The sequence below is a fragment of the Etheostoma cragini genome, chromosome 9 (genome assembly GCF_013103735.1).
Source record: "Etheostoma cragini isolate CJK2018 chromosome 9, CSU_Ecrag_1.0, whole genome shotgun sequence".
In the NCBI taxonomy this organism is placed as follows: Eukaryota; Metazoa; Chordata; class Actinopteri; order Perciformes; family Percidae; genus Etheostoma; species Etheostoma cragini.
In genome coordinates this window covers 21,564,697-21,592,279 of record NC_048415.1, presented here as the reverse complement: position 1 = coordinate 21,592,279, position 27,583 = coordinate 21,564,697, and the positions used below count along the sequence as shown (strand labels likewise).

The following is a 27,583-nucleotide window of genomic DNA, read 5'->3' as shown; positions in this document are numbered from 1 at the left end:
CAAGTGTTCTCTAAACACGTTTGCACACTCAGACTGCACCCGCACAGCCCCTCCCTGCAATTGTTTATTACAGAGGCAAAGCTTTTACAAAAAGGGGCCAAGGTCAAGACTTCCCTCGTGAGACCATCTCCATTAGCTTTCAGTTGACTGGGGTATCTTTTTCCCCCTAAATATAAAAAAACATATTCTACTTGTAGACTTCTAGCACCATCGGTGAGAGAAGAAGAAAAAGAAGACAAATGCCTCATGTAAATTGACCTCAGCCTCACTAGTGGTATCTATCCATGCATATAGTTTCAGTTTAATCTGCTGAGCTTTTGAGATTGTCTGGAGAGGTTTGCAGCAAGTCCCCTTATTCGCACAAGAAGAAGACAAAATACAGTCATCCGGCTTTCATCAGTGTCACAACTATAACGACTATATGCATCACATTCTTAACTTCTGCTTGAACGGAGCATAAGCACACACTTACTACCAAATCTACTCATCCATGAAAACAGGTCATACAGTACGAAGGATAAGTAGACAATGTAAAATTTCCTGATCAACAGATCAGACAATAACTTGTTATACAACAAGGAAATAAATCCAGAACGTACAGTACGATACTAAAACAGCAGATGTGTGGACATCAGGCAAGGATCTGCAGGAAAATGAAAAATGAAATGAAATGAGAGAAATGAATGCCTCTAGACAGCGGGGATATAAAATACGCCCATTCAAGTACTGTACATAATGTAAGCATAGTACTAGGTATTTTCAATCATTGCTTCACACTTAAACTCAATACAACTCAAGGAGAAACATTATTACTTAGTACAGTTGTTCTCAACCTTTTTCAGTTGTGTCCCCCTAAAATAATCAGGTTTGTGTTTGTCACTATACAAATCTGTAAATCATTGTTTAGCCCCACATGTACCAGAGAGTAGATACACTGCATGATGAAAAGTGGTTTCATACTTTTTGGTGTAAATATTTTGACATATGATTACCGTAAGCCCCACAACCTAAACAAGTGGGTGCTGTAACATGGTGAAAGGAGTATAGCTAAATAAGGGGGTGTAAGTAGTACTGAAACTGAGTTTAAATTCAGACTGTAAAACATTTTTATGCATTTGATATCCTTTAGATCAAATTGGAAAGCAGCAATCGCAAAGCAAATCTGGACTATACGGAAAAAAATATCTTAAAATCAAATTCACCTTACCGGCTCAGAAAGCAGCAGTGAAGCTGAAGCAGGACCCGTGGGAGAGGCCCTAAACATGGCAGTTTTTCCTCGACAAGCACAGCGGGGCCTGGGGAGGTTTTGGGCAGACACGAGAGCTTGGAGCAGTCTGCGGAGGCCTCCGGGGGAAGCCGACTGGATAAATAGTTCACTTAGAACCTCTTGCTCTCTAAGAGGTCACCATGGAAATATGGGCTGGAAAGGGAAAATGGAGAGGCTTTATCTTGCTCTCCTAGGATTGCTGCTTGTTTGTATACTAGACTGCTCCATAAATAAATACTGCGCTATCTGCTACAAGGCTGAAATGATACAGTCAATCTTATTCATTCCTGTTTTTTTCATTCAATAAAAGAACAAACTAATGCTACTCTACCTTGTGTTCTATCAGGACATATCAACATGTAATAAACCTGAAGCTATAAATTCACAAAAACACATACTGTAACTTTCTTTCTTTGGAGAGTACATTTGAATAAAACTTAAACTCATCTACTACAGTAGAGCTGAGACTACATGTATACAATGCCATCTTCTACGGACCTTGTTACTGTGTTTTGGAGTTCAGAAAATGAAATATAAATGAAAATGTGATATCAGTGACCTGAGATACATGTAGGCCTCTGAAACTGCCGACTGCTCTCCACAAGCCTAGACAGCCACACAGACTGCCATGCAGTATCTTCACCTGAACTGAAGATTAATCAGAATATTCAGTCATGGAAATGGATACTTTATTCAGGACTTCTAAATATAAATGTTCTTGCTACTCTAAAATAAACTGTATGTGTAAAGCAGCAGACTTTGGGTCAGAGGGAACACACTCGAACATTTTAGCTCCTGACACAACGATACAGGTTGCAACATGCATCAATAGCCACTAGCCACTGTTGTACGTCATTTAATTATCAAACCAAAACTAAACATTTTTTTAGCCAAGCCAACAGTTTGTGTGCAACAAAATCCAATAATATGGATATTTCAAACACAGCAATCATTTTACGTTTGTATGTACAGTACATGCAAGGGTATTACAAACGTACGTCCGTGTGCCAATCAGAAGTTAGCAACATCTGAATAGGAATCTGATGATAGTTGGTGGCTGGTTTGGTCACTATGACTATTTAGTCATGAATATCAATGTTTTCTGGGGCTTTAAATACATTTTGATAATATTTCTTCTGTTCTGTGAGTATATTTACATTGTGATTTGTCTACTTTTACCTAAGTATAAAATAGGAACCCTTCTTTTACTCCTGCCCATGTACCCATAAGGTGTTGAAACCATAGATTCACAGATATGGCCATCCAGACAAACAGCGCCCTCCTGAGTTGGAAAGTGAACACTGCTTTTACTTGTCTGGGCCTTTGGGTTTCTTTGTACTGAAAAATAAAGTTCAGAAAATCAAGGAGCAAATACCTTTACTAAGCAGTTATTTTTCATGTAAAGCTGAACTAGGAGTTTTTTTCCACAGTATTTTGTACCCATGATGACAAAAATGTTATGACTTTGATTAATTTTAGGAAGCAACAGTCATTTAGATAAAAGCCAAAACCGACGGTCGTCTTGACACATGGTTGCTTTCAAAGTAAAAAAATAATAATAATTGAAAATCATAATTAATTTAAGCATTTGAAAAGCTGGAGCTTTCAAAAGTCTTTCTCAGCAGACAGAGTTTGTTCACCAAGTTCAATGAGCAAAATTGTATGACTTTCATTAAAATAATTCCAAATTCCAATTCCAAAAGGATTCAATTGAACACATACTGATCCTAGATGTTATGTAGGTTACTTTACTTCCTGCACCCAGGATCCACTGACAAAAAAATATTTCATCAGCCAGCAATTAAGAATGACAAAATCAGGGACAAACACAGAGTGAACAGCAGTGTGTACTGTGTTTGCTTTGTGGCTTTTGTCTAAGGCTTTCACCACACAGCAATACAGAGAGCAAACCTGAGCAGCAGATGTTGGCTAAATCCCACCGTTCAAACACGCTTCTGTCTCTATTCATTGTAAATCAGGACTTGAGCTGCTCCTTTAGTTGAGCTCTCTGGCAGGAGCAGGAAGTCAGTGATTGTACTTCTATTATATTGTATTCTATTATATGTGCAAACGTAGGGGGGGTTATCCAAGCCTTTGAATCCTTTGTGTTTACAGAGAGGAGCAATATTAAGCAATCATGGAAAGGCATTCCTGATCCTTGTGCTTCTCCTACAAAAGGCTCCTTCATTTAATTAGGAGGTATAGTCAACATTCGTCAGGTGGATTTATTTCTCTAATATACTGTCAAATCACAATGAGACTCAGACCAGTGCCAAATGTTTCATCTATCATTGAATCAAATTTAGAGAAAGCTAGCAGTCGTTTTTTGCAATAACTACAAATCATAAATTGCATCTTTGTTGACCTTATCATGCCGTTGTGATGTAACCTACGATGCCAGTCTATTATCTGTGCAGGAACCTGTCTTGATGTTTGAGTGATGAACTCCCAAAGACAAAAAAACAAAGAAGAAAAGAAAACACGTTTTCCTTTAAGGAAATAAGATAGGCTCATTGTGATATAAGACTGTTTTCCAGCAGTGATTCCCAACCAGTGGTACGTGTACCCCCGGTAGCCGACTATTGTAATTTGAAAATTTTGAAATTATGATTCAATAAAAAGAATATATCCACATATTAACATTAAGTCTAGAACACCTGAACACTACATGTTGCCGTTATGTAGTCAGCAAGCAGGCACAGAAGTTTAAACAGGTAGCTAAATGAATAAATGGTAGAAGTAAATAGCTAAAAGTAACGTTAGTGGATACAATATATGGTTAAAACATTCAGCTTCACTCTTAAGTAGTAGTGTCAGTATAGTAGTAGTATGATTGCTGAATAAACCAACCTTAATAATGACATTTTTGATTGTATGAAAAACCTAACAATACTCTTTTATATGATGAATTATATTTTTGGAACACAAATTGTGAAATAATAAAGGGGGTACGTGAGTTCATCTGGCCGAGCTGTGGACCTCAGCCTAAAAAGGTTTGAAAGCACTGCTGTTACAGGGTAGCGGGGACCTTAAAACGAACTTTCAGCAAAATTATTTAGAAAAAAAATCTTTTCACCATTTTCAAAAATGTTACTGTATTATCAAATGCACACAAATTGCTATTTCCATTGTATCACATACAATGTTTAAGGGCATATCCCCTCCTACAGTGCAGAAAATTAGGCAAATATTTCAGTAAGTGTGTACGTGGGTAACAGAGCGTGCTTGATGAGCACAGACACATTCAGTAGACTTGTAATAAGAATCCAAAACTATTTACAGGGCTCCCTGGTGTGATATATTTGTGGTTGATTCAAAGCGTAACCACCTCTCTGTAATTTTCATTTAATTTTACAGAACTCAAAGTAGTTTTTGTCTCGCTCCTTCCATACAGTTGCATGTGTTCTGTGACCACACAGGAGTGCTCTGGTTTAATCCTATTACACGTCAAGCACAAAGAGAGATAAGAGGTTTATGTTGGGGTTTGTGACAGACTGAATCTCTCTCTCTCTCTCTCCCTCGAGACACTGAGAGCTACACATCATCATTTTGATACTGCTTGTTATAGCTGCAACAGTGTCTATTGTGGAGCACTGAAAGACATACTGATAATAGGATTGCCTTTGAGGGCTGAGGAGGCACTGATGATGAATGAAGATCAGGTGAATGACATAATCCAGAGATGGGTAAGTCAACAATATTCTACCACTGTAATACAGTTTAGGAGAGGCAATCATATTCGTTATCATTTATCACAATTACGTTGTGGGGTGTGATCTTCAAGTGAAGGGAACTTTTGAAGTGTGCACTTTTAAGAAACTTTCAAATATACTAAATACTGGTAGCTTGGTCTGCATTGTAACTCGTGCCATCCTAACGTGATGTAAAATTCAGGAATTCAATTAAAATTACTAAATAATAACAAATACCATATATTATATTTCCAAACACGCTGCGGCCTTCACACTTAAGCCATTAGATTGGGTTTACCGCTTAGTCAGCCCTGAGGTTTATTTCCAGCGATAATACAGTACACACCACTATATCCTCTGTGATAATGTTGGTTGGTCTTCTCTGACTGAGAGATGTTATAATTAGTGACTGGCTGGTTCTTAAATAATAGGTTAATCATAATCATAATAATAATGAATACTTTATTGATCCCAGGGGGAATATTACAATGTTTTTCACTCTTTTGTTAGAACCCACTACACACAGACCTAAAATGCACAAACATGCTCAGGTCCCTTACATACACAAATGGAGAGCAGTCAGGTGGGTTCGGTGCATTGATCAAGAGCACCTTTGCGGGGCCCAGGACATCAACTGGAACCTCTCCAGCTACCAGTCAACACTCTGTACAGTGACTTGAACCTGAGACCCTGTGGTTCAGAACCCAATTCCCCACAGACTGACCTACTGCCACCACAGGTTCTCAAGTACCACGTGCTAGGACTGAACTTGCACAGACTGCAGCTAACTCATGGAAACTCTTGCAACATGATCTAAAACTAATTATTTTCTCATGGCTTGGACACTTTAGGATTTTATTTAAGAACTTACACTATGGCCTGTAAGGGTATCTGTTTTAACTGATGTTTGTTGTGTATGATTGAATTCTATTAACTGGTTTTCTTAGTGTTTGTTTGATGTATATTTGTTACTGCTCAGCATTTAAACTGAGGGTCTCCCTCAGTTAAGTCTTAATTATAGGCTTCAATGACTGAATCAATATTTGTTTCTTATGGTTTATGCTGAGAATAAAAATCTGCTGACATATGGGGATCACTAACAGGTGTTCTGCCTTTAACACGTATTTAGCAAAATACTCCAGAAGAAGATTTGAAGCCAGAGGACTACCAGCAGTTTAAGGATTTTGGATCTGCCTGTCTCACCGAGGTTGACAGTGCACAACTACTGAAATTTCTTCAGGATGAGAAAAACCAGGTACTTCTCCTCTGCCACCAACAAAACTGACAAAGACAGATCTGCTCTATCCTCTATCCTGACTTACACTAGTCACAGCCAACACCTATCAAGGGACAAAGCCACTCAGTGTTAATCTGTCATACAGCACTAACATACGCAACCTCCTGAGCAGACAGCTACAGCAGCTACTGAAGCGAACAGCAGCAGCCACCTCCCTGCTACCAGCCTGTGCCAAACATCGACATGCAGGCAGCCACTACTCTGTGCCTGCTGGCCTCTTGACCTGGAGGTGCTGGGAGTAAACAAGCAGATATTCAGTTAGATTTCTCGCTCCAATGATAACCCTCTTCAAAAAAACACTGCCCTCCTCTAAGTGCCCTAGCATGTGTCATTTCTTACTTCTTCCTCTTTCTGAGACCAAAACAATCTCAGGGGGTTCAAATGATTGATTATCAAATGAGCAATTCCTGGCATTGGATGTGGTGATCGAGAATAAGACTTGGTTATGCAGGGAGATACTTTTTTTTAAAGCCAGAGCATCTACCAATAAACACTTAATGTCCATTATGTAATATGTACAGTATTCTACAGTACGGTTCTCTTCAGTGTGGCATTGGAGCCTCTTAAACTGTAGAAACAAAAATAGACAGTGTTCACTACATTTCAAATTGATGATTGACCAGTTCAGCTAAACATGCAATAATGTATAAAAAAAATGGAATATTAAGTTCTCAATAATAAATGTGTGATGAATGAATATTCACTTTGGATTGTACCAAATTACATAATTCTTTCCAGGCAACCTTTTGGAAATTATTGGGAAATTAAAGTACAACCCAAAATTACCCAAATAGCTAATATGTATGACTGTTTTCTCTTGCACCTAGGAGATTGTGAAGTCTATGGGTTGGGTTTTAATGGCACCTCTTGTAAACGAAGTAGTTCAAAAAGAGAAGAGTCTTGATCACTGCCAGGCTGCCATCACACATCTTACCAGGGTAGGTACAAACAATTCATCTATACAATAAGACATGCTTCTTATTCATTAGGTTTAATGTCTGTTCTGTTGTTTAGACTTGCAGCCCAAATAAACTCTTGCCCAGCTTGCTTGAACTGATTGAAGACATTGATCCAGGGGCCATTTCTGAGACCATCTTAACCATTGTTCCACATCTTCAAACAGGTGCTTTTTTACACATCCTAAACCCGCACAGGAATACAGCACCAAAAGTAACACTTTCTCTGACACTTGAAACTCTTGCAAAATGTATGTAAGGGGTTAAGCCTAATGCTTCACGATATTAGGCATTATACCAATAATTATATTACCTAACTTATCTGGGTGAGGTGTAAATGACATTCATGCAATTTAGTATCACACTTGTAATTCCTAAAGACAAAGAGACATTCTGTATGCACGCTTATAGCAACTTGTGTAAAGCAATTGATTTTACTTGTAAACGTCTTCCACCTTTCTACAATATATGCGCAACAAACATGTCTGGGAACATTATCAATCATGCAGCTCAATGGAGGTGCTAGTTGTCATACTCAGTTGCTAGTTTATTAGGTAGAGGAGAGTGGTTTCTGTTATTCAGATACCATCATTGATATACATGGAGTGGAAGAAATAATAACACCTGCCAGTTTAATGCATTAAAATTCAACACAAACTGCAGCTTCCAAAATGACAATTAAGTAAAATCAACAACTTTCCACAAAAATATTAACATTGTGTCCTTCAAGAAGGGATGATCTACTATGGACTGTTGTAGTAGACTGCATTATATTTGGCTTTTTAGCCAATAAACTGACAACTTAGTGTAGGTTTTACTATCGCTAGATACTGTAGTTCCATGATGGTTTAATAAAAAGGGGATTTGGCTCCCTCTGTTGTACATTTATGCTAACATCAACCTTGTGTCTTGAAAAGTGTTGCTTCAGCTGGACGACAACAAAGCAGCCTGCGTGGGCTTGGCTCTGACCGCCCTGCAAAAGCAGTTGTCCAGGCTGCCTGTGCCTTATACCCAGCAGCAGGAGGAAGCTGATGAGTATGGTCTGTGTCGCTGCTACAACGCCTTGGCTGTGTCTATGAAGCCATTCATCGAGGAGGTGAAGAGGAAAAATGAAAACTGCAATGCCACGTCTGAGGATGAGGAGCTAAGGACTGAGCTTCTCAAGTTGTAGGTGTTTCTTTTTGTTTTGCTGGGGCCATGTGATGGGATGTTATCAAATTATTTAAGATTTTTCGCTCGTTTGTAGTTTTTCTTTGTTCTTTTACAGTGAGGAAAATAAGTATTTGAACACCCTGCAAGTTCTCCCACTTAGAAATCATGGAGGGGTCTGAAATTGTCATCGTAGGTGCATGTCCACTGTGAGAGACATAATCTAAAAAAAAAATATCCAGAAATCACAATATATGATTTTTTTACCTATTTATTTCTATGATACAGCTGCAAATAAGTATTTGAACAGAGAAAATCAATGTTAATATTTGGTACAGTAGCCTTTGTTTGCAATTTCAGAGGTCAAATGTTTCCTATACTTTTTCACCAGGTTTGACACACTGCAGAAGGGATTTTGGCCCACTCCTCCACACAGATCTTCTCTAGATCAGTCAGGTTTCTGGGCTGTCGCTGAGAAATAAAGAGTTTGAGCTCCCTCACAAGATTCTCTATTGGGTTTTGGTCTGGAGACTGGCTAGGCCACGCCAGAACCTTAATATGCTTCTTCAGAGCCACTCCTTGGTTATCCTGGCTGTGTGCTTCGGGTCATTGTCATGTTGGAAGACCCAGCCTCGACCCATCTTCAATGCTCTAACTGAGGGAAGGAGGTTGTTCCCCAAAATCTTGCAATACATGGCCCCGGTCATCCTCTCCAAATACAGTGCAGTCGTCCTGTCCCATGTGCAGAAAAACACCCCCAAAGCATGATGCTACCCCCCCATGCTTCACAGTAGGGATGGTGTTCTTGGTTAGTGGAATTATGACCAAAAAATTCTATTTTGGTCTCATCTGACCACATGACTTTCTCCCATGACTCCTCTGGATTATTCAAATGGTCATTGGCAAACTTTAGACGGGCCTTGACAAGTGCTGGTTCAAGGAGGGGAACCTTCAGAACTTACTTACTTACTTACGCCTACTACCCCTCCTGGGGCATAAGCCGCCGACAAGGGTTCTCCAGGCACTTCGGTCCTGAGCGATTTTCTCCAGTTGTCCCCAAGAGTGGCCTGTTCTCTTGACGTCAGCGTCAGCGAACCTTCAGTGCCATGCATGATTTCAAACAAAGACGTCTTAGTGTATTACCAACAGTAACCTTGGAAACGGCGGTCCCAGCTCTTTTCAGGTCCTTGACCAGCTCCTCCTGTGTAGTTCTGGGCAGATTTCTCACCTTTCTTGGCCATGTTAGTATTTGGATTCTTACTGATTGTATAGGCTGGACAGGTGTCTTTATGCAGCTAACAACCAAACAGGTGCATCTAATTTAGGATAATAAATGGAGTGGAGGTGGACATTTTGATGGCAGACTAACAGGTCTTTGAGGGTCAGAATTGTATCTGATAGACAGGTGTTCAAATACTTATTTGCAGCGGTATCATACAAATAAATACTTCAAAAATTCATACATTGTGCTTTCTGGATTTGTTTTTATAGATTTTGTCTCTCACAGTGGTAGGTGCATACCTACGATTACAATTTCAGACCCCTCCATGATTTCTAAGTGGGAGAACTTGCAAAATAGCAGGGTGATCAAATACTTATTTTCCTCACTGTATCTTTATTATTTACATATGTGTCAATCACTGTTTCTTTTTATCTAAGTGCAGTTTTTCTTCTTGATGAACGCTAAAAAAAACCTGAACATCACTTTTCATTTTAGTATGAAGTTAAAATAGGAATCGTGGAGTAGAAGCACAGTTAAAACGATAGTGAAAGGCTTCTGTATAAGGCTTTACTTATGTGCAGCTGCATGAGGAGCTTGAGGGAGCCCTTACTCGAGGCTGAACTGAACCGGGATAAAAAATCATCACTGTGGTTCTTTGCAACAGAGATAATGGTCAGTTTTTCTTTTGTTTCTATCAATGGGAAAGCAGTCTAACATGGAGGGTGGTTTAATATGATTTTGTTAATTAAAACTGTCCAATTCACTTTGCATCACTACAGGTCACACTACCTGCAATCCAAGAGTCTCTGTCAGAGCTCCTGTTCTTCAGCACTCTGAAGAAAAGCACCCAGACAGACAACAGTCAGTCCACGGAGTCGAGAGCTTGTCTGGCTTATCTACTGTTTGTTCAGCTCATCACCAACGACAGCTTTCCTGCAGTATTCAGGTTAAATACTGAAAATGATAATGCACATTCACCATAACACAGTGCTCATCTGTACTGTCATAAGACAAACAACTTATGTTGTACTGTTTTCTGCTGTTCCAGTCCTGTATTTGTTCTTCAGTGCAACATGGAATACATCAATCAACTTCTCAGTAGGTATGCTGTTGGTACAATATGAACTGAATGTATTTCTCCTTTTAAAGTTATTGAGTTCTTAGTGTAATCTGTAATGTTGTTTCTTTGACAGCAAAAATGAATCATACCTGCTCAAAGGACTGGTAAGCCCCCACCAACATGTAGAAAAAGTCTTAGAGATGTGATCAGACATGAAAGCAGAAAACTGAGCTCATTTTTCTTTGTCATAATTGTCTATTTTCAATAAGGCACTGTATGCAAAAAGCTTGGAGAGTGTGCAGGACAACAGCCTTCCAGTGAGTCTACTGGAACTGAGGAGCTTCTATAGTGTACCACAGGTAATAGAAGCATGCCACCAGCCTCAGTTTTCACACAAAATGAGCAATTTATCTACAAGGTACTGTATATATATTAGTACAACTGAATCACTGAGCAATTATTAGTGAGCACTGTAGACCATTGCATGCTGATCTGTAGATCTGGTTAATTCAAATGAAGGATATATCAGGAAGTTATTTTGACCAATCAGTGACTTGTGATGTGCTGAAATCCACAGAACCTAAGGCACCTTCTTACTGACTGCCCAATGCAGCATTTGGTTAGTATACAATTATTCTTGATGAGAGGAATGTATTCTACATCTGTGCTATTCTGAAACTCATCAATTTGTTAACCTTTTTGACACTTTTTTGACTCTGCTTTGCCAGAGAAAATCAGGACTACAGGTTTTACAGCTATTTATCAATAAATTAGATGCTGAAGCCAAGCACAAGTTCTTCAGGTGAGAATCATCAGAGAAGTAAGGAAACACCAAACAAAATGTTCATGTGTTTCTGGAATGTGTTCTAGACCTACTCTATCTGTAAAGTGTATAGTGTCTACTATAAATAAAATTGAATTGAATTGAATGTGTGTCAACAGCACAAATACATAAAGTACTGTAAATGCTTTTATAAACGTGTTGGGCTGCATGATCTCTGGTCGATACCGTGTGAATACAATGCATATTGTGGACATGCTTACCTGTATATTTGCTTTACTTTCACAGATGATTTTATTGCAATGTCAAAGTTATTTAGCATCTACCATATGTTGATGTTTATGTAATTCATACTAAATACTCACATTTTCTGAATATTTTATATTTGTGCTCCAATCCATACATTTCCCTATTTCTCAATATTTTACAGTTAATGTGCTCTAGTGTTAAACCGTTACATATGTTTATACAACTCCATTTGACAAATATAAATATATTTTCTTTTGAAAATTTCTTTTTTATATTCTTTTAGTATTATCCTGTACTGATCTAAAGTCTATTAACAGAAGTCATATTTTCTGTTGCAGGTGCATGTTTAAAACCAGCAACCATGCAGGAGTAGAGAGTTACATCATAAAAAACATCAGGAATCAAGTTGAATTTTCTCTGAAGGTGAGTTAAAACATAATAGACTTGGACTTACGGACGTCATATTTCTATGTTTTAGAAGAATTTAGAAGATCCTGCCTACATATTTGACCTTGGTCTTGAATGCTTAGATGGTTTTTGAGCTGGTGATTTTATTTCAAGACGTTTAATCTATGTTAACTCTCCTCCAGCCGGGTAATGCCAATGAGTGGTTCCTTGGGGAGGAGTTTCTCTCCTTGTTGGAACTGGTGTTGTATTTGCCACAAGGTGCTGAGACAGATTTGCTGAACAGTATGGATAGGTAAGTAACATGAACAACGGTTTAGTGTTTACAGGCAGGCCTGCTCAATTATTTTCTTATGAGTCTACCCTTTCTACATATTCCAATTACTACAGATACATAGATATAGTCTTTGCCAAAGCATGCCACAAACTTCCCCAGTGGTCCCTCAGTGTCAGTCACCAAAATCCAAAGTTTTTGCCTTTATTTGATTGTAACAAACCACATATATACAAGAGATGCAAGCTTAGGCAATGTATCTACGATGTTTTGACCAACGTAAGATAAAGGGAAAACCAAAAATAAATTAAGCTAAATAAATGTTGATTCTACATGACACGATTAACTTTAGATCTGATTAAGTTACAGACGTCTGTGCCCGGTCTTCTTTTTCAAACCAATCACAGCCTTCTTACAATTCCACTCTCCTACAGAGATTCAAAGACAAAATGTCTGTAATTGTGAGAACTGGGACACTTTTTCCAGATTAAGCCATTAAGCAATGCAATGTCTTTGTTGATCCAGGATAATGGAGAATCTAAATCTTCTTCGCTACCTCTTTATTAGAGACAGAGAACTAAGGAGAACTGTAAGTCCGTCTAATTCATTGCAGTCAGTGCTCTTCTGCCAAACAGCCTGATTAATGCACAAACAATGATGACCCTTTACTCCTCCTACCTTCAGACAGGTGTGTGGGAAGAGCTGTGCAAGCTCAAAGATGAATATCTAAAAATGCTCCGCGTGTGTATCAGCATTTCAAGAGGATATTATTCCGCTGAACTGAAGGCACTGAGGGAGGCTCAAAAGCTAAAAGCAAAAGGTAGGCATTAGCTCCTACTCTATGTAACAAAAGGCCATTGAAATAACCTTGTTCAAGCGGCGGGACAAACTCTTTATTATCCTCCACAGAAGCTAGAGATGCTGCCAGATCCACCAGGTTAGGAAAAAGCATTACAGTGCCACATGAGAAAGTGTCCAATATGTCCCCACAGGTCCAGCACCAGGTACAGAAACGTTCTTTCCTATTAACTATCATTTAGATTTTGGCCTATGTAAGACCAGCAAGCTGACTATTCTCTTGTGTCACAGGTGTTGCAGAGTGCTTTGGTGACATTTGACCTGATGGAGAGTGTTATAGTCCGTATCGAAGAGATCACAGAGGAAAAGCTGAAGATCCCAAACTAAATCACTTCTGGGTTATTTTTATAAACATTTTTACTTTATTTGCTCTGATTGGCTCATACAGAAACATGCATTGATTACAATTCTTTTATTCTCTATGCCAAAGTTATTGTAAACAAATGTAAAGCTTGTACTGTTAGCATCGAATAAAACAACACAAGTGTGTGAAGACATGCTGGATCATATGCTGAGCTTTATAGAATGTCTCTAAGCATCTCCCACACAGGACTGCTTTCAATGATGTGAGCCCGAGCCAGAGACATCCGGTCACGGATACTGTCTACATGGGGCTTACTGGTGGCCTGCAGACAAATGAGCCTGTGCTTAGTTCAAAGTGTTACAAGGAAACACCATGTAATTTATTTTCTATAATGACCAAATAACTTGTGTGCACAGCCTCTATCTTTACCTTGGCAATTGTCATCATTCCTTTGACAATCTCTGCATTGTTTCGCACAGGCAGAGTCCTGAGATTGGTGCCAAAGAATCTGAAAGAGAAAAAGACAAATAATTTAAATCTTAGAATCACAATGCCTTTGTAACCATTGTCAGTCAAGTAGACCAAGTTGGGTAGCACCCCTCCGGGTAACAACTTGGGAAAGTGACTGAAACAGGCACTAACACAGCTATGTATCTACCTCAGTTGAATTGCCGACAAGATTTCCAGTTCCTTTTTCCCATTAAAGGGGGCATATAGAAGTAGAAAGCTGTTCCGGTGTACTTGCACAAATGTCTTTATCCTATGAATGAGTCCAGATTCCTCAAAATGCTCCAGGAGATCTTGAGGGTCAACCAAAAGAAATGCCGTACCTGGGCAAGTTGGAAATGTTAAAAATAAACTCAACACAAAAATGCATCAGAGAATGGTGCTTCACAGACATCTGCTGACAGGACGCTATATGTAAATGTGCTGTATTCATATAGCGCTTTACTAGACTTACGACTACTAAAAGCGCTTTTAAAATAGTGCAGGAAACATTCACCATTCACACAAATTCATACACTGTGGCCAAGGCTGCCATACAAGGTGCCACCTGCTCATCTGATAAACACTCACACACGTGCACATCAGGGGCAACTCAGGGTTCAGTGTCTTGCCCAAGCACACTTCGACATGGGACTGCAGGGCCAACCTTCCGATTGGCAGGCAACCGCTCTACCACTGAGCCACATCAGCCTCTATACAGGCCTGAAATCCACATTCATACACTCAACTGTCCACAAAGGCTCACCTACATCCCAAGGGTAGTCCTCGTTGTTCTGTGGCTGTGACTTGAGTTTTAGTATGCTGTATAAAGTTGTCAGCAGATGGCGGCAGAGCGCCATATGGCGTCTCCATTGAATAACTTACTTTTTTGTTAATTTTACTTTGCAGTTTATAAAGAATATTTGTGATCTGTGTTTTTAAGTTCTGAGGATCCAAAAGCAGCAATACTACTGTTTTTTGTGCAAAATTCATATTGTAGGCTACTGGTGTAAACATGTAAGGCTAGGTTATTCCAAGAGGGCTCTATGCGGTGTTAGAGCTAATGGGAGATAATGGGATTATCTAACAACAGAAACGGCAGCAGCTTTACCTGACAGAGGGAAAATAAAGGCTCCCGACTCAACACTGTCTGAAAATCGGATTCGGTGCTGCTGCGCACTAATCATCCTGATTGTGTCATGGCTCTGGTAAAACAAATAAAGACAATTCAATTAACTTAGCTTCTCAATTCGGGAAAAGACAGACAAGTTTTGATCAGTATTATGTCACCAACTGTTTCTGACTGAATTGCGTCAAGCTAGCTAGATAGCAAGCTAGCAAACCCATCTTTTTCTTTTTCCATTTAACCGACATCTAAATCCAAAATGGTTGTTATCCTACCGTTAACGTTACCTGGAGTGACGTGCTGATTATTATCGTTGTTTTCCACTGAGGAGTTTCTTCTTTGTTTGTTGCCATAACCCACTGTTCGCTGTAGGTTAAATTAATAGTGCAGTTCAGAGAATTACATCCTCAAACTACCGTTAATGTCCTCGCGGTGCATTCGCACGAGACTGCCCCCTCTGTTTCTTGAACTTTCTAAACTCTTTCGTGGCTAACAGTTAAACTAGGGATGCGCCTTGTATTTTTTTTTATCAGGCAAGTATGTTCGACTAATATAATTTGTTGTTGTTGTGGACACATAGGTGTAACTAATTTTGCTCATTTACAGTAGCTATTAGTGTTTTTTTTTTGTATGATGAAATATCAGTTCCATTGTTGAAAGACATTTTAACTAGCTAGCTATCCAAGGCAGGATACACAAAGGTGTAGCCTAATAGCCTAATATTTATGAAAGCTCCACAGCTCTCAGCAAGCCAACCCAATGAGCAAATAGTAGTTAACGTTGTTATTGCACCTGTGCAACCAGGTAAAAATGACAAAAATTACAATAACACAACTTAAATCTGTGTATGTGTATCACGGGGGGGGGGGGGGGGGGGGGGGGCATGCCATTTCTCTATGACTTGACAGTGAGGAACAATTCATTTTTTTAAGTTACACAAACCTTTATTTTCAATATGACACAAAATGCAAGCCATGTAGGCCAATATTGTTTTTCTTTAAGAAAAGGCCGGTCAACCATGTTATTACAAGACTGCCATGAGAAAGAAATTATTTTTTTTCTTACTCTATATACCTTTCTAGAGCTTCAAAGCAACAACACTTACAAAAATATCAGCATGCAAAACAACCCATTAGTGTCAAGAAACAGTCCACTGAGGGCATAATGGGGAATGCAAATAAACTGCTGCAAAGTCCAGAGTTCTGCAGAGTCCAGTAAGACATGTCAAAAAGAGAAACAGAACATGATTATAAATTATAATAAATTAAGACAAAGTTGATGTAAAGACATTTAAAGTTCACAGAGAAGGTGTCAACTGTCAGGCATGCTCTCCTCCGTCCAGTCAGTGATGTGTTTCCAGTTCCACGATGGTCCACTCCCCCTGTGGCGATGCAGCGTCTTCCGGGGAGAAGCTGGTGACCGTGATGCTGGTGGAGGAGTCCTCCATGGGCGAGATGAGCTCCGCCCAGCGTTTAAAGGTCTCCTTCTCTGGGGACAGGAAGGCCTGCGAGTCCAGGCAGTCACGTGACAGGGACAGTGTCTGCTTGATAAGGTACTGGGCCAGGTTGAGCTCCTCTGGCACAGGATTTATGACGCCCAGATTGGACTCATGGTCTGAGAGAAGCTGCCTAAGCAAGCTCCAATCACGTTCTGCAAACTCATTGCTTTTGTCATCATCCCCTCTTTGATTTTCATCCTCTGCCTTCAGTTTAACATTCCTGTCCTTGTCCAAGCAGTGCTCAAAGGCTTCTCCAACATCCATCTCGTAAATGGGAGAGAGGGCTTTGGATGGTCGGCGGTCATGTTTGCAGGTTTGATCCAATCTGTCACAACCATTGTCCCCTAAAAACAATTGACAATACTGCAAAATGACAAACTGATTCACTCCTTCACAGTTCTTTTTTCATTTCAGAGACTAGTCACTGCCTACTACAACAAAACACTGATTACCGAAGGATTACCCTTAATGCAACTGTGTGCTTTAAAGATATTCCATAGTGAAGTTAGGTGAGGACAGCACAATATGAAAGCAGTAACTTTGATGGTCAAAGTGTGGTCAGTTAGGTGGCAATACTGATACCAACTTTAAATTTATTCGTTTGAAATTCACCAAACACTTCAAATATGGATGTCAAGGGTCTACAGTTGCCTTAAAGGTAATGCACAGAGGAATGCTAATCTGAATGCATCTCTTTATCCACCTGTTCAAACAAAGTAAGCCATGCATTTAACAGCACCATTTGTCAGTAACAGTAATAGGTTTAGAGATTTACGTGCAGGTTTTTGAACTGGCAGACCTAATAAACAGACTTAAATACTGTCACAAAAACTTAAAATGCAAGCAACAGCACTGTTTTTAGTAGCACAAATGATGGCACACCACCAAGTTTCTTTTGACATTCTTTGTGTTTTCTATTTTTAACAACTTAAAGAGAAAAATAAAGTAACTCACTATTAACTGTTTAATATTAAAAACAAAATAATGTACATGTTTGCATTGGGATATACCCCCAATAATGGTGCAGCAGGATTTCTTTTTCTGAATATAATAGTGAAAAAAGAGAGACATGGCAGGACTATGACAGCTGCTCTAGAGACACAATACATACTTAACAGAGGAGGCTACTAACACTACTCAAACCTAGTGAACAAAAGCGTAAAGACCACAAAATACAGTCTTCTTTAAAGTATGAATCTAGACATACTACTGGGTATTACAAAAGTTAATGGATAATGGAAAAAAAAAACACATACACAGAAGTGATTGATGTGGAAAGGAATAACAAATTAATTTTTAATAGTCGCATGCGTGCTGTGCAAAAAAATAATGAAAATAAAACAAACTCAAGAACAGGTACATTCTCAACACAAAAAAAGATAGATAGCAGGCAGATGCTAGGGAAAAGTTCCCCAGCATGACACTTTTCTGAGAAGCACCGGTAGTTTAGTGTCATTTATTTTGTACTATCATTATGTATTTTACCTTTATGTCAGGTAGCCACTCAACAGATATTACAAAATATTTAGTACTGGCTTGTGATTTACCTGAACACATTTTTTTATTTTTTATAAATGTGCTACATATAGCAAGTTAACATCAACAAATCTTTTACATATTATTTGGAGATGTAAGTATGATTACTGTAAACAAAAAGACAATCACTGAAAAGCCAAGCAGCGTCTAGTGACGCTATACTACAAGGGACATGGTTTACCACAAGGTTCAGATTTGTTTACGCTTCATGGCATGAAAGAAGAAGAGCTTATGGAGCCAGAAGTTTGTGTTTCTTAAAATTGCAATGGTTTAATGAATGAAAAGTTACTTTTATCATTTACAATAAAAGAAATAGCATCACTCGTACTAACATCTTCTGAGCCATGGGGTTTATGGGAAGTCTTATCTAAATTTTAAGAAACACAACCTTTATCAACATCACTATCAGGAGCATGACAAAATGATCTCAACAATGGTCACTGTGATGGTAATTATACCAACAGACCAAAATTAATTTGGCAATGATAAATTGATGTTAATACTTATATTTAAAGCACATTCAACTATGTCAAATTATTTATGGCTTTAAAAGGCCAAAGACTGTTCCTCTGCATGAAATAAATGACAAAATAATCAAAACTTGTTTTTATGTACATAAAAGTGCATTGGTGTAATTATATCACAGGCCTTGTCACAAGGCAGATTCTTGTGATCAGTCTTAGTGAAATGTACTGTACACTGCTTTTCCCTTTTTTGTTTCTGGGTTGACAAGGGCTAAATGCCTCAGACTAAAAGGTAGTTCAGTTGTTTAAAATGTACAGCTTAGGTTTTTATCTATAAGGAGACCTAACTCCATCTTTATAAGGATATTGATGTTGCAAATTCAAATTTACGACAGCTACACAATCAGTGGGTTAAAATGAGACGAAGCTTAAGCTATGAAAATTTGATGACCACTGATTTCATTTGAATTTGAACTTGTATTTGTAATTAGTTACTACAATATATCCTATTTCTGAAAGAGGGATAGGTATTGTATGTAGGTAAGGTCAAGGAATCAGAGCGGAGGAGAACAAATCTTGCAGGGATGAACTATACTTTCACTATGGAGTTGGGGATAAGTGATGGCTTTGGATTTGGGGTCTAGGAAGGGCCGTAGATCATACATTACCTGCTGGAGATTCTGCAGTATGTACAGGAGTGTCCCCTGTCAGCTGAGGCTCATTTAAGTCTAGATGTAAATCAGCTTTCTTGCTTTCTGGGGGATTGGTCTGAATTTTGCGCAGTCCTCCGTTGTATTGTTCAGTGTGTCGCAGATCTAGGTGGCATGGGCGCTCCTGGGCAGGGAGGACTTTAGTGTCAGCATCCAGGAGAGGGCCGCTGGACTTCAATTCATCCACCTGGATGTGATTACTCTCATCGTGCACGGGCTCCTGTATCTCTGTAAGAAATACAGAGGATTTTTCTTCTTGTTCCTCGTCATGTTTTTTGTCCTTCAGGCCTGCACTTTCGACATGGCAAATCAGGTGGTCTTGTTTGTCACTGGAAGGGGCACATTTGCACAGAGGAGCTGTAGCGTCAGACTCAAAAACATCACAGGAAGTGACAGCGTCATTGGGCTGTTGAGGTGGAGTTTGGACGCCGCCCTCTTCTGAGCCCAACTCCTCACACTCATCAACAGAGAGTAACACTGAGCGACGGAAGTTAGAAGACTGGTAGTCGGGCTGGTCATTCTCCTGGTCTACACCGTCATCATCGAAAGCTAGGTTGACAATGCCTTGAAAGTGGGGTGAGGGCTCAGTTGGCGGCAGCGGCGCCTGACCTGGAATCACCTCAACTTCAGACCTCTCATCTTCCGTTGCCTCTTCATCTTCCTCCTCCTCCTCCTCTGAGGATGAGAAGAGCTGGTGGTCAGGGACGCTTTTTACAGTCACCGTGGCCTCGACCTCAGAGTGCTCCTCCTCAACAGGAACCTCGTCTCTATGCAACCAGGAACGAGGACGCTGTCTTACTCCCTCCTCCTCGCTGGTAGTCTCTGCTTCTCGTCCACGCAGCCGAACCTCTACTCTCAACCCTGCACCACCTTCGTACATCTTTAACTCCTCTGGGGTGCTTGTGTCACTACTACTCCGACCCAAGAAGTCATGACAGCGCATAGTGCCACACTTGGAAACACCTCTGTCGTTGGAGCAGTCGTCATCTTGCGAGCCTCCTGCGTCGTAGTCCTCTGAGCGGGGCTTGATGTCGTCAGAGGAAGTGGTGTGTGTGCTGCCAGTCTCAGACTGTGGGCTGACCTGATGGTGGATGCCGTTCCAGGAGTCCTCTAAGGGAGTGTCAGTGCTTCCCACGCTGCAGGGGGTGTCTATAGGGCGTTCTGTGTCTCTCGGAGAATTTGGGCAGCAGACCTCATTAACTTGCCCTACGCTGATGTGAGCGGGGATGACACCGCTTGGAGACTGTTTTACTTTACTCCCTTCAGTCTGTTTGCAAGTGTCTGCATTAGCAGATTTGACATGGGGGGGTTTGTTAGCTGCTGGTGCATCAGTGTTTCCTGACTGTATTTCAGGCTTTTGACTTGTAGGGGATGATTCTAGTTGAAGGCTAAATGAATCCCCTCCGCCCTGGCTGGTTAACTGTGTTCTGCGCACTGCAGGCCGGTCAGAAAGCACTACTTCTGTACTATCTTCATGCACTGCAACGTCACAAGTGTTCTCAGTTGGAGCAAGCTCAGTTTTGCTGTTTGAATTTTTACCATTCACCGTCTCTTTTCCTTTAGTTCCTGATTTCTTGGAGGCAGACACAGCTGAGGTTTTGGAAGTTCCTCCAGATTTTGGAGAAGCTTTCTCCATTGATAATTCAGTAGTACTTTTTGGCTTTGGTCCAGACTTGGCAGCTACTACTGAAGATTGCTTGGAGGGGGCCAAAGAGGCTTTTGGTGGTTTAGCACTGGATTTAGCTGAGGCTCCAGTCGCCGAAACGGGTTTTGTGATCTTCTTTTTATGAGCCTCACTGGCTGCTTTGTCTGGTACTAAGGATTTCAAACCGTCTTTGCCGTCTTCTTTTCTAGGGGATGCTGGCTTTTTCATAGAGGATCCATGCTTAGAGACTAACCAAAAGACAAAACAGAACAGAACATTAATACATTGCTACAGTATATTAACAGACATTTCAATCAGGCAGACTTTGAATATCTCACCATGGTGGTCTGGTGTGCCTCTTCCCTTGGTGTCAGCTCTTGCTGCTGTCACTCCAGTAGAGGCTTTCTCTGCTGCACCAGTCTTGACTTTGCCACTGTCTCTCACACTTGACTTATTGGTAGGACTGTTGTTGGTGAAACAGATAAAACAAAACCATGAAACAACAGCGTGACCAAAAATTGCTTACCACTATATCCTAAATAATGTATACCTCTGTATACACCATCATTAAAATATATTTATGATAAGAGCTGCAGAAAACATAAATCATGAATTAATATTTAGCACCAGCAGGCGGCAGCAAAGTTCTGTGTCCCATTTTGTCAAGAACAAGCCTCTAAGACATGAGCTGATTATGAATGCAAATAATTTCAAGTTATTACTTGTATCCTTGTGAAGGATATTCTACCTTGGTTTTTAACTAAATCTATCAAGAGAAAAGAGCACATTTTTACAGTTTGAGATCAGACGTGTGCCCAAGGTTGATGCATTTTAATTATCTAACATTTTAGTAAAGGTCAGGTTTAAAAAATACATGATCCACAAATGATTAGTCATGCTATCTCAGTTGAGGTTAGATGGGAGTTTCATGTTAACTTCTCTCCAGAAAAGTACATTTTGGATTCTGCATAGATGAACTTTTCCTTACCGTACCACCTTTTTCTTTACAAAAAACGTCAAGCCAAAAATGCAACCAAGATATGTTTTGTTGTGTTATTAGTTTTTTATTGGTTAACGTACATGGTTGCTTTTCAGGGAGACAGGGATGTTGATGTGCTCCATGGACAGATGGAGTCTGGATAATGCAGATTGTAAAACAGATATTTTTAACATCTTTGAAGGACAGATAAGAGGCTTGTCAGAAAACACTACACAGCTGCTTTTAACCTCCTGACCACGTGGCCTAAAAAAACTACCAGGGGATATTGTGCTGCAACACTCTTATTTTAAATTTACATTACTGAACATGCAGTCTAAGGGATGTTTGTTTTGCTTTCTAGACACTGAATGCTTTAAACTAAGCTATTAATCTGTTGTAGTCTCGCATTACCTATTTCCACAGTGCGGTTTCAGAGTAGGGTCTGGCTACTCCGCCTATCTATTCCGAGAAAGGGGAAATAACGCTCTGGCTTGTTTGTATTTCTTTAAACCAGTACCCTATTCCATTCCTGGGATAAGGCCTCCGGCACATCTTTCACACACTGGATGTTTACCATAATACAAGGAATGTACATCCGTTGAGGCAAACAAGCTATATTGGCAATTGAGCTCATGTTGCAACTTGGCTTGATTATGTAAAACTGTAGGGAGTATGCATGGCAAGAGTAGTAGATTAGTTTGAATCTTTTTTATTTGTTAGAATGTTTCAACTGATTTGATAATTAAATGTAGGTGACTTGGACAAAAGCAAAATGTTTTTGGCAATCTGTCTCAATAAGAGAAATGCATCAGCTATACTTCAGGATTTAAATTCTCATGATCTCTCTTTGGGTTTTGTCCTTCTGATTTATCTTCTGTATTTTGCAAGTTGCAAGTAGGGGTCCAGTCCCCTTATCCATCCTAGAAGTTCTTAAAGGCCATATTTTGTCATTTTGGTTGTGATTTAACACAGCCTTTTCCACTGCTCCTTGGGGCTGTGTAGGACGGACATTTAATATAAAAGATTAGGACTGGGTTTTGTTAAAAAATTTGATTCTAATACCGGTACAGAAACTGTGAATTAAATACAGATTTCCCCCTAGTTAAATTAGTAATTATAACCAATTTTAATACAAATAAATTACAACAATACACATTACTGTACAAATCATTTTATTTACACCTTTACACCTATGTGACGCACACCATAGTCAAGCCTCTCAGAATACAACACACACGAGGCCCGTCTTTGTGCATAACCTACATTTTTTACTGCATGCCTCTACAAAATGTAACGTGAGACAGCATTCTAAGAGCTTGGTACAAGCACACTGCATGCTTACTGGCTCACTGACGCAGATGAGATTTACTTCTTAGATATTGGAATATGGTATTGAATAATAATGCATTTTACGATAAGTAATACTATGGAGGCAATTACGTTGGTGCCTAAAAAGTATCGAAGTTTGGTACCCAGCCCTAACATAAATACTTGTGGAATGCTACACAGAGTCCGAGTGGTAAGAAAAAGTAAGTTCATCTGTGGAAAATGTATTTTTTGTATAAAGTTTTTAAAATTATTTTATTAACAACCAAAATGGTTGCTGGATGGTTGTTGACTTGCTCCCTCAACATCCTTTTTTTTTTCTTAAAGACCTTGAACGGTAGCATGGCAATCCATCCAACAGCAAGAACCAAGGGAAAGTTGACAAGGACATCACTTGCCTTTAAACATAACACACACTGTAGCATTTTACTAAATATACACAAGAAGCACTGAGAAAGCACATTGATGAGCAAAATATTGTGAGGGGTAAAGCTCACCTGCTGATCTTCGTTGTATCTGATTTCTGAGGAGATTTTGTTAGTGGGGATTTGTTTACCGCCTTAGTCTGGTGTTTGGTCTTTGCACCTAAAACACAGAAAATTAACCTCATACACAACGGTTGCAAATTGAAATTTGTCAGGGCAGATAGTTTTGAGATTATTTAACCAAGACTGCACATAGGTCCAATGCATATGACAAGAATAAACCAAATAATCTTCAGGGTATACATAGGGTAATGTCACATCACAGACTTTTAACAAGTCACTTTCAGGGTGTGGTACAGGGTCACATGCTGTGCTAGTGCCCACTTTAGCCGTAAACACAAATATCAGTCGGGATTGCCCCACCTTCCTAATACAATCGTCCCCACAATGGCTCAAAGTGATCACACCCCCCTATGTGACAGCTGTATAAGGCTTTGACCTCTGCGGTTCTGCTAAGAGCTCGTACAATGATACCAGCAGGCTGCCAAGGATAGCCGCATGGGCTTTGTTTTCCTACATTCATACATGACACTGCCCTTGTCTTACAAAAATCCCTCTTGGCCATAACACAAAATTCATCATACTAATTAGTCTGCTGGTCCTTCCATACTTCAGCTACAGTATTATGTCTGGAGCTGACATGCTGACAACTCAGCTTGGCTACAGTGATGGCCTACATTGTAATTTGTGTCGGGTCACAATGATGAAATGTTAAGAAGTCAATAAAGAGAGTAAACCTGGGATGGAGTGGGTGTCGTTGCGAGGGCTGCTGGCACCGTTCTCTGGCGAGGCGCTGCCTGATGTGGATGAAGCGCTGGGCTGAGCTTGGGTGGTGCCAACAATGTCAGTCTTTCCTGTTGAGGTCTTTTGAGCCTTCATTACCCCCGTCTGGCTTGTAGATGTGCAGCTTGGGGGAGATGTTTTAGGCCGTGCACCTGGGTTTGGCTTCTTTTCGTGCTCTCTAGCACCTTGAGAGCTTCTGGGGCCATTGGCACTGGCTCCATCCCGCCTGGGCCCTGCAGCTCCTGTGCCATTGACAATTGGTGAGCCAGCTGATGCTGTCTTTGCTTTTCCTGCTAAAGTCCGGTCTCCAGGCTTCTTCCCAGTCCTTGCCTTGGATGTGTGACCATCTACTGGTTTGTTAGCTGTCCCCAGTCCATCAGACTTCATGGCTGATGCAGCACTATGGGAGGAGGAAATTGCAATTTCGGACCTCTGGGTCCTGTGCACAGGCGGACTCTCAGGTGCAGATAAAGGGCATTTTACAGCCCTTGACTGCAGAAAAAAAAACTGAATTAGTCATGTAACTTTATGACAGGATTAATCAGAAAATAACCAGAGGGCAGTTCAATTAAATGTAATAACATTAGTGCAGATTACCATAAGTCACTGGAACATACCACAAAATAAATGTAAAGAGAGATCTTTATAGTTTGTGCTTATCAGCCAACCGAAGTCCTATTACTGTATTTCCTGTTGTTATTTCTCGACTTTTCTTCCAGTTGATTTCTTACTTTGTTTTTTAGTTAATGCGAAGAAATTGTGCTTCTTTCTTGTTCTACAACACTTTGTGAACTTTTGCTAATTAACTCAAGAAACTGGAAACTCATAATTGCCTTTTACTGTCATTGGAACAATAACATCAGTAAACTGTATTTAGCCATTTCAGAGAATCAGCACAAAAAGCTTTTGGACGGGCAAAGTTCCTGTTTTGAATTTATAAAACCACTTCCCGAGAGCTATGTAGGAGCTCCACTGCTCTGAACCACTTATGCCTAACATCTTGGCAATCACTCTCTGGATCACCTCAGCCAGGCTTATCTAGTTATACATCTGTTTAGAGGGGCCTTGCTGCACATTTTATACTGTATCTCTTTGCTGTGAGGGTGGGGCATTTATGACATATGGCATCTGTTGGTCAAAGACTATAATCACTGTCAGAAATTATACAAATTTACATGCCTCGTAATTTCACATCACCAGCAAAGGCAAAACCAGATGTCAGATTTACAAATAAAACTTAAAAATTATTTGTTTAGTTTCTGATACAAAAATAAAAAAACTATAAACAAACAAATGCTAATGTATGATTGATAATATTACCTGTGAGCTAGTGAATACAGGCTTTTTACCAAGTCTCCGATTGTCCCCTTTATCAATAGCATCTGTCAAAACAGAAAAGGAAGGAAGAAGATGATCAATTATCCTGTAAGTATTTTTTACGACTAAACAGACAATTCAAACCAAGATTAACACAGATTAAAAGAGCTGTACCAATTTCTTTCAAGACACTGCCTAGGTCCTTCATTATTTGAGCAAGAGGAGCCATTCTTTTCATTCACAAATTCTCATTTCCACACCCTTTGTTTACCATTTGACTATAGGAAAACAAACATTAAATCAATGTACTGATCAGGCATATATGGCAAGGATGATTCAAAACAAATCATGGCCATTTCTATACTTAATGCAAGAACAATTTCAGAACCTATAATATCAAAAATCAAAAGCAAATGAGGTGAAATGCACTCATTTCAGTATTCACTAAAGCACATTTGTTGTTTTAACGTGAGACCTGGAATCCGATTTCACTTGCAAGAAATGAACCAGTATCGGGCACATATTTATACCAGCTAAATACAGTAAATTACTGATGGAATGCATTTTTTTAACACATTACTGACTCAACAGTGAGGAAACAGCATATTGTCTGTAAATCCCTTATCATGTGCACACTCAAAAAGACAGAATACCAGCCTTTCACTCACACCTATTAAAACAAGCATGGTACGTCTGGTGCATTTACCATGTTAGCGTACACTCAGCCCAAGACAATTAAAAAGGTAGCTAACACAAAGCAAAATGTATAAGAACAGCACTGGCTAAACAATTTATGGGTCAGTAGTGGCCAGGCAGCTGTGTAGAAAGAAGCCATTAAGTATTATATCAGCCAACAGCATATGCTCTATGGGGTTTGGTTCATCTCTATTGATGCAAAGCCACTGCTTCAGCGCTAGGTTGGGTTAGGGAGAAAAAAAAACACATATATCCACACACAAAGCATCAAGAATATGTATTACATGACTGAAAAAAGGAGCTCATAGCAAGAATGTCTATCCTTACCTGCTAGTATCCTCTCTTTGTGTTTGGAAGACAGGGTCTCCCATCCCTGCGTGTGGCGGACTGCGTAAAAGGTCTGAAGCAGAAAGGTCCAGAGTCGACCGCGCAGCGTACAAATCTCTTGCCTGAATGGCTGGCGGTGAAACAGAGGAGAGAGAGAGAAGAATGGAAAGGGGTGCGCTACAGCACAAGCGAATCAGCAGCTGCTTGAAGAATCTTTCGCCATGGCAACAAATACCCCTCCCTCTATCTTTCTCTGTCTCTCCCTCCCCCTCCATGTCTGTTGCAGAATCCACTTGAGCTCCCTTGAGTGAAATCAGTGATGTCAGCGGCTGATGCCCATTCTCCAGTTTCCACGCCTGACTATAGAAACATGGCTGGAGGGAGGGAGGAGCTATCTCTACCTCCTCCACTGCACTGGCCACACACCCCGCACCAGCAGATATTCAGCCAGATTAGTGAAGGCCGCTGGCAGACGTCACAGTCTCCTTCAGCCTAATCCATTCTGCCATACTGTACGGTATTTACAGGGGTTATGCGCTTTAACATGTGCAGCAGGGTCACTTTCCCCTAAAGTCATCTCACAAGCTTAATCTGCTTGCCCACACAATACATTTTGTTAGTGTGTATATTCTTAAATGTTTGACGGATACTTAACTACCATATGCCAACATATTATACAATACTTCAATAA

The 27,583-nt window shown here is 39.9% G+C and overlaps 3 protein-coding genes across 8 annotated transcripts in view; 1 reads left to right on the top strand and 2 right to left on the bottom strand.

The window, feature by feature from the left end:
• Positions 1-1,660: 1,660 nt before the first annotated feature.
• On the bottom strand, positions 1,661-15,639 carry LOC117949905 (uncharacterized protein C1orf146 homolog). The gene is made up of 7 exons (XM_034880494.1): positions 15,414-15,639; positions 15,112-15,205; positions 14,173-14,344; positions 13,944-14,022; positions 13,243-13,836; positions 5,304-5,307; positions 1,661-1,670 (listed from the first exon to the last, which is right to left on the bottom strand). The coding sequence occupies exons 1-5, from the start codon at positions 15,477-15,479 to the stop codon at positions 13,729-13,731; spliced, it is 519 nt and encodes a 172-aa protein (XP_034736385.1). The 5' UTR covers positions 15,480-15,639; the 3' UTR covers positions 1,661-1,670; positions 5,304-5,307; positions 13,243-13,728.
• LOC117949903 (glomulin-like) lies at positions 4,715-13,701 on the top strand. The gene is made up of 18 exons (XM_034880491.1): positions 4,715-4,953; positions 6,089-6,214; positions 7,084-7,194; positions 7,271-7,379; positions 8,130-8,379; positions 10,165-10,255; positions 10,363-10,529; positions 10,632-10,685; positions 10,777-10,807; positions 10,913-11,002; positions 11,221-11,262; positions 11,372-11,445; positions 12,012-12,096; positions 12,264-12,373; positions 12,878-12,941; positions 13,037-13,172; positions 13,262-13,356; positions 13,442-13,701. Exons 1-18 carry the CDS (start codon positions 4,912-4,914, stop codon positions 13,535-13,537), a joined length of 1,773 nt encoding a protein of 590 aa, XP_034736382.1. The 5' UTR covers positions 4,715-4,911; the 3' UTR covers positions 13,538-13,701.
• A 451-nt stretch (positions 15,640-16,090) lies between the features above and the next one.
• Positions 16,091-27,583, bottom strand: part of btbd8 (BTB domain containing 8) — a 35,882-nt gene continuing 24,389 nt past the window's right edge. For 4 of the 6 annotated variants that reach the window (XM_034880486.1, XM_034880485.1, XM_034880488.1 and 1 more), the window contains exons 13-19: positions 26,893-27,022; positions 25,873-25,934; positions 24,507-25,044; positions 23,782-23,869; positions 21,318-21,442; positions 19,293-21,227; positions 16,091-16,968 (exon numbers count right to left, since the gene is read on the bottom strand). In XM_034880486.1, coding sequence (XP_034736377.1) covers positions 16,469-16,968; positions 19,293-21,227; positions 21,318-21,442; positions 23,782-23,869; positions 24,507-25,044; positions 25,873-25,934; positions 26,893-27,022 — 3,378 coding nt within the window. In that variant the 3' untranslated portion in view covers positions 16,091-16,468. The remainder of the gene's footprint in view (positions 16,969-19,292; positions 21,228-21,317; positions 21,443-23,781; positions 23,870-24,506; positions 25,045-25,872; positions 25,935-26,892; positions 27,023-27,583) is intronic. The other 2 variants (XM_034880490.1, XM_034880489.1) reach the window with 1 other exon arrangement.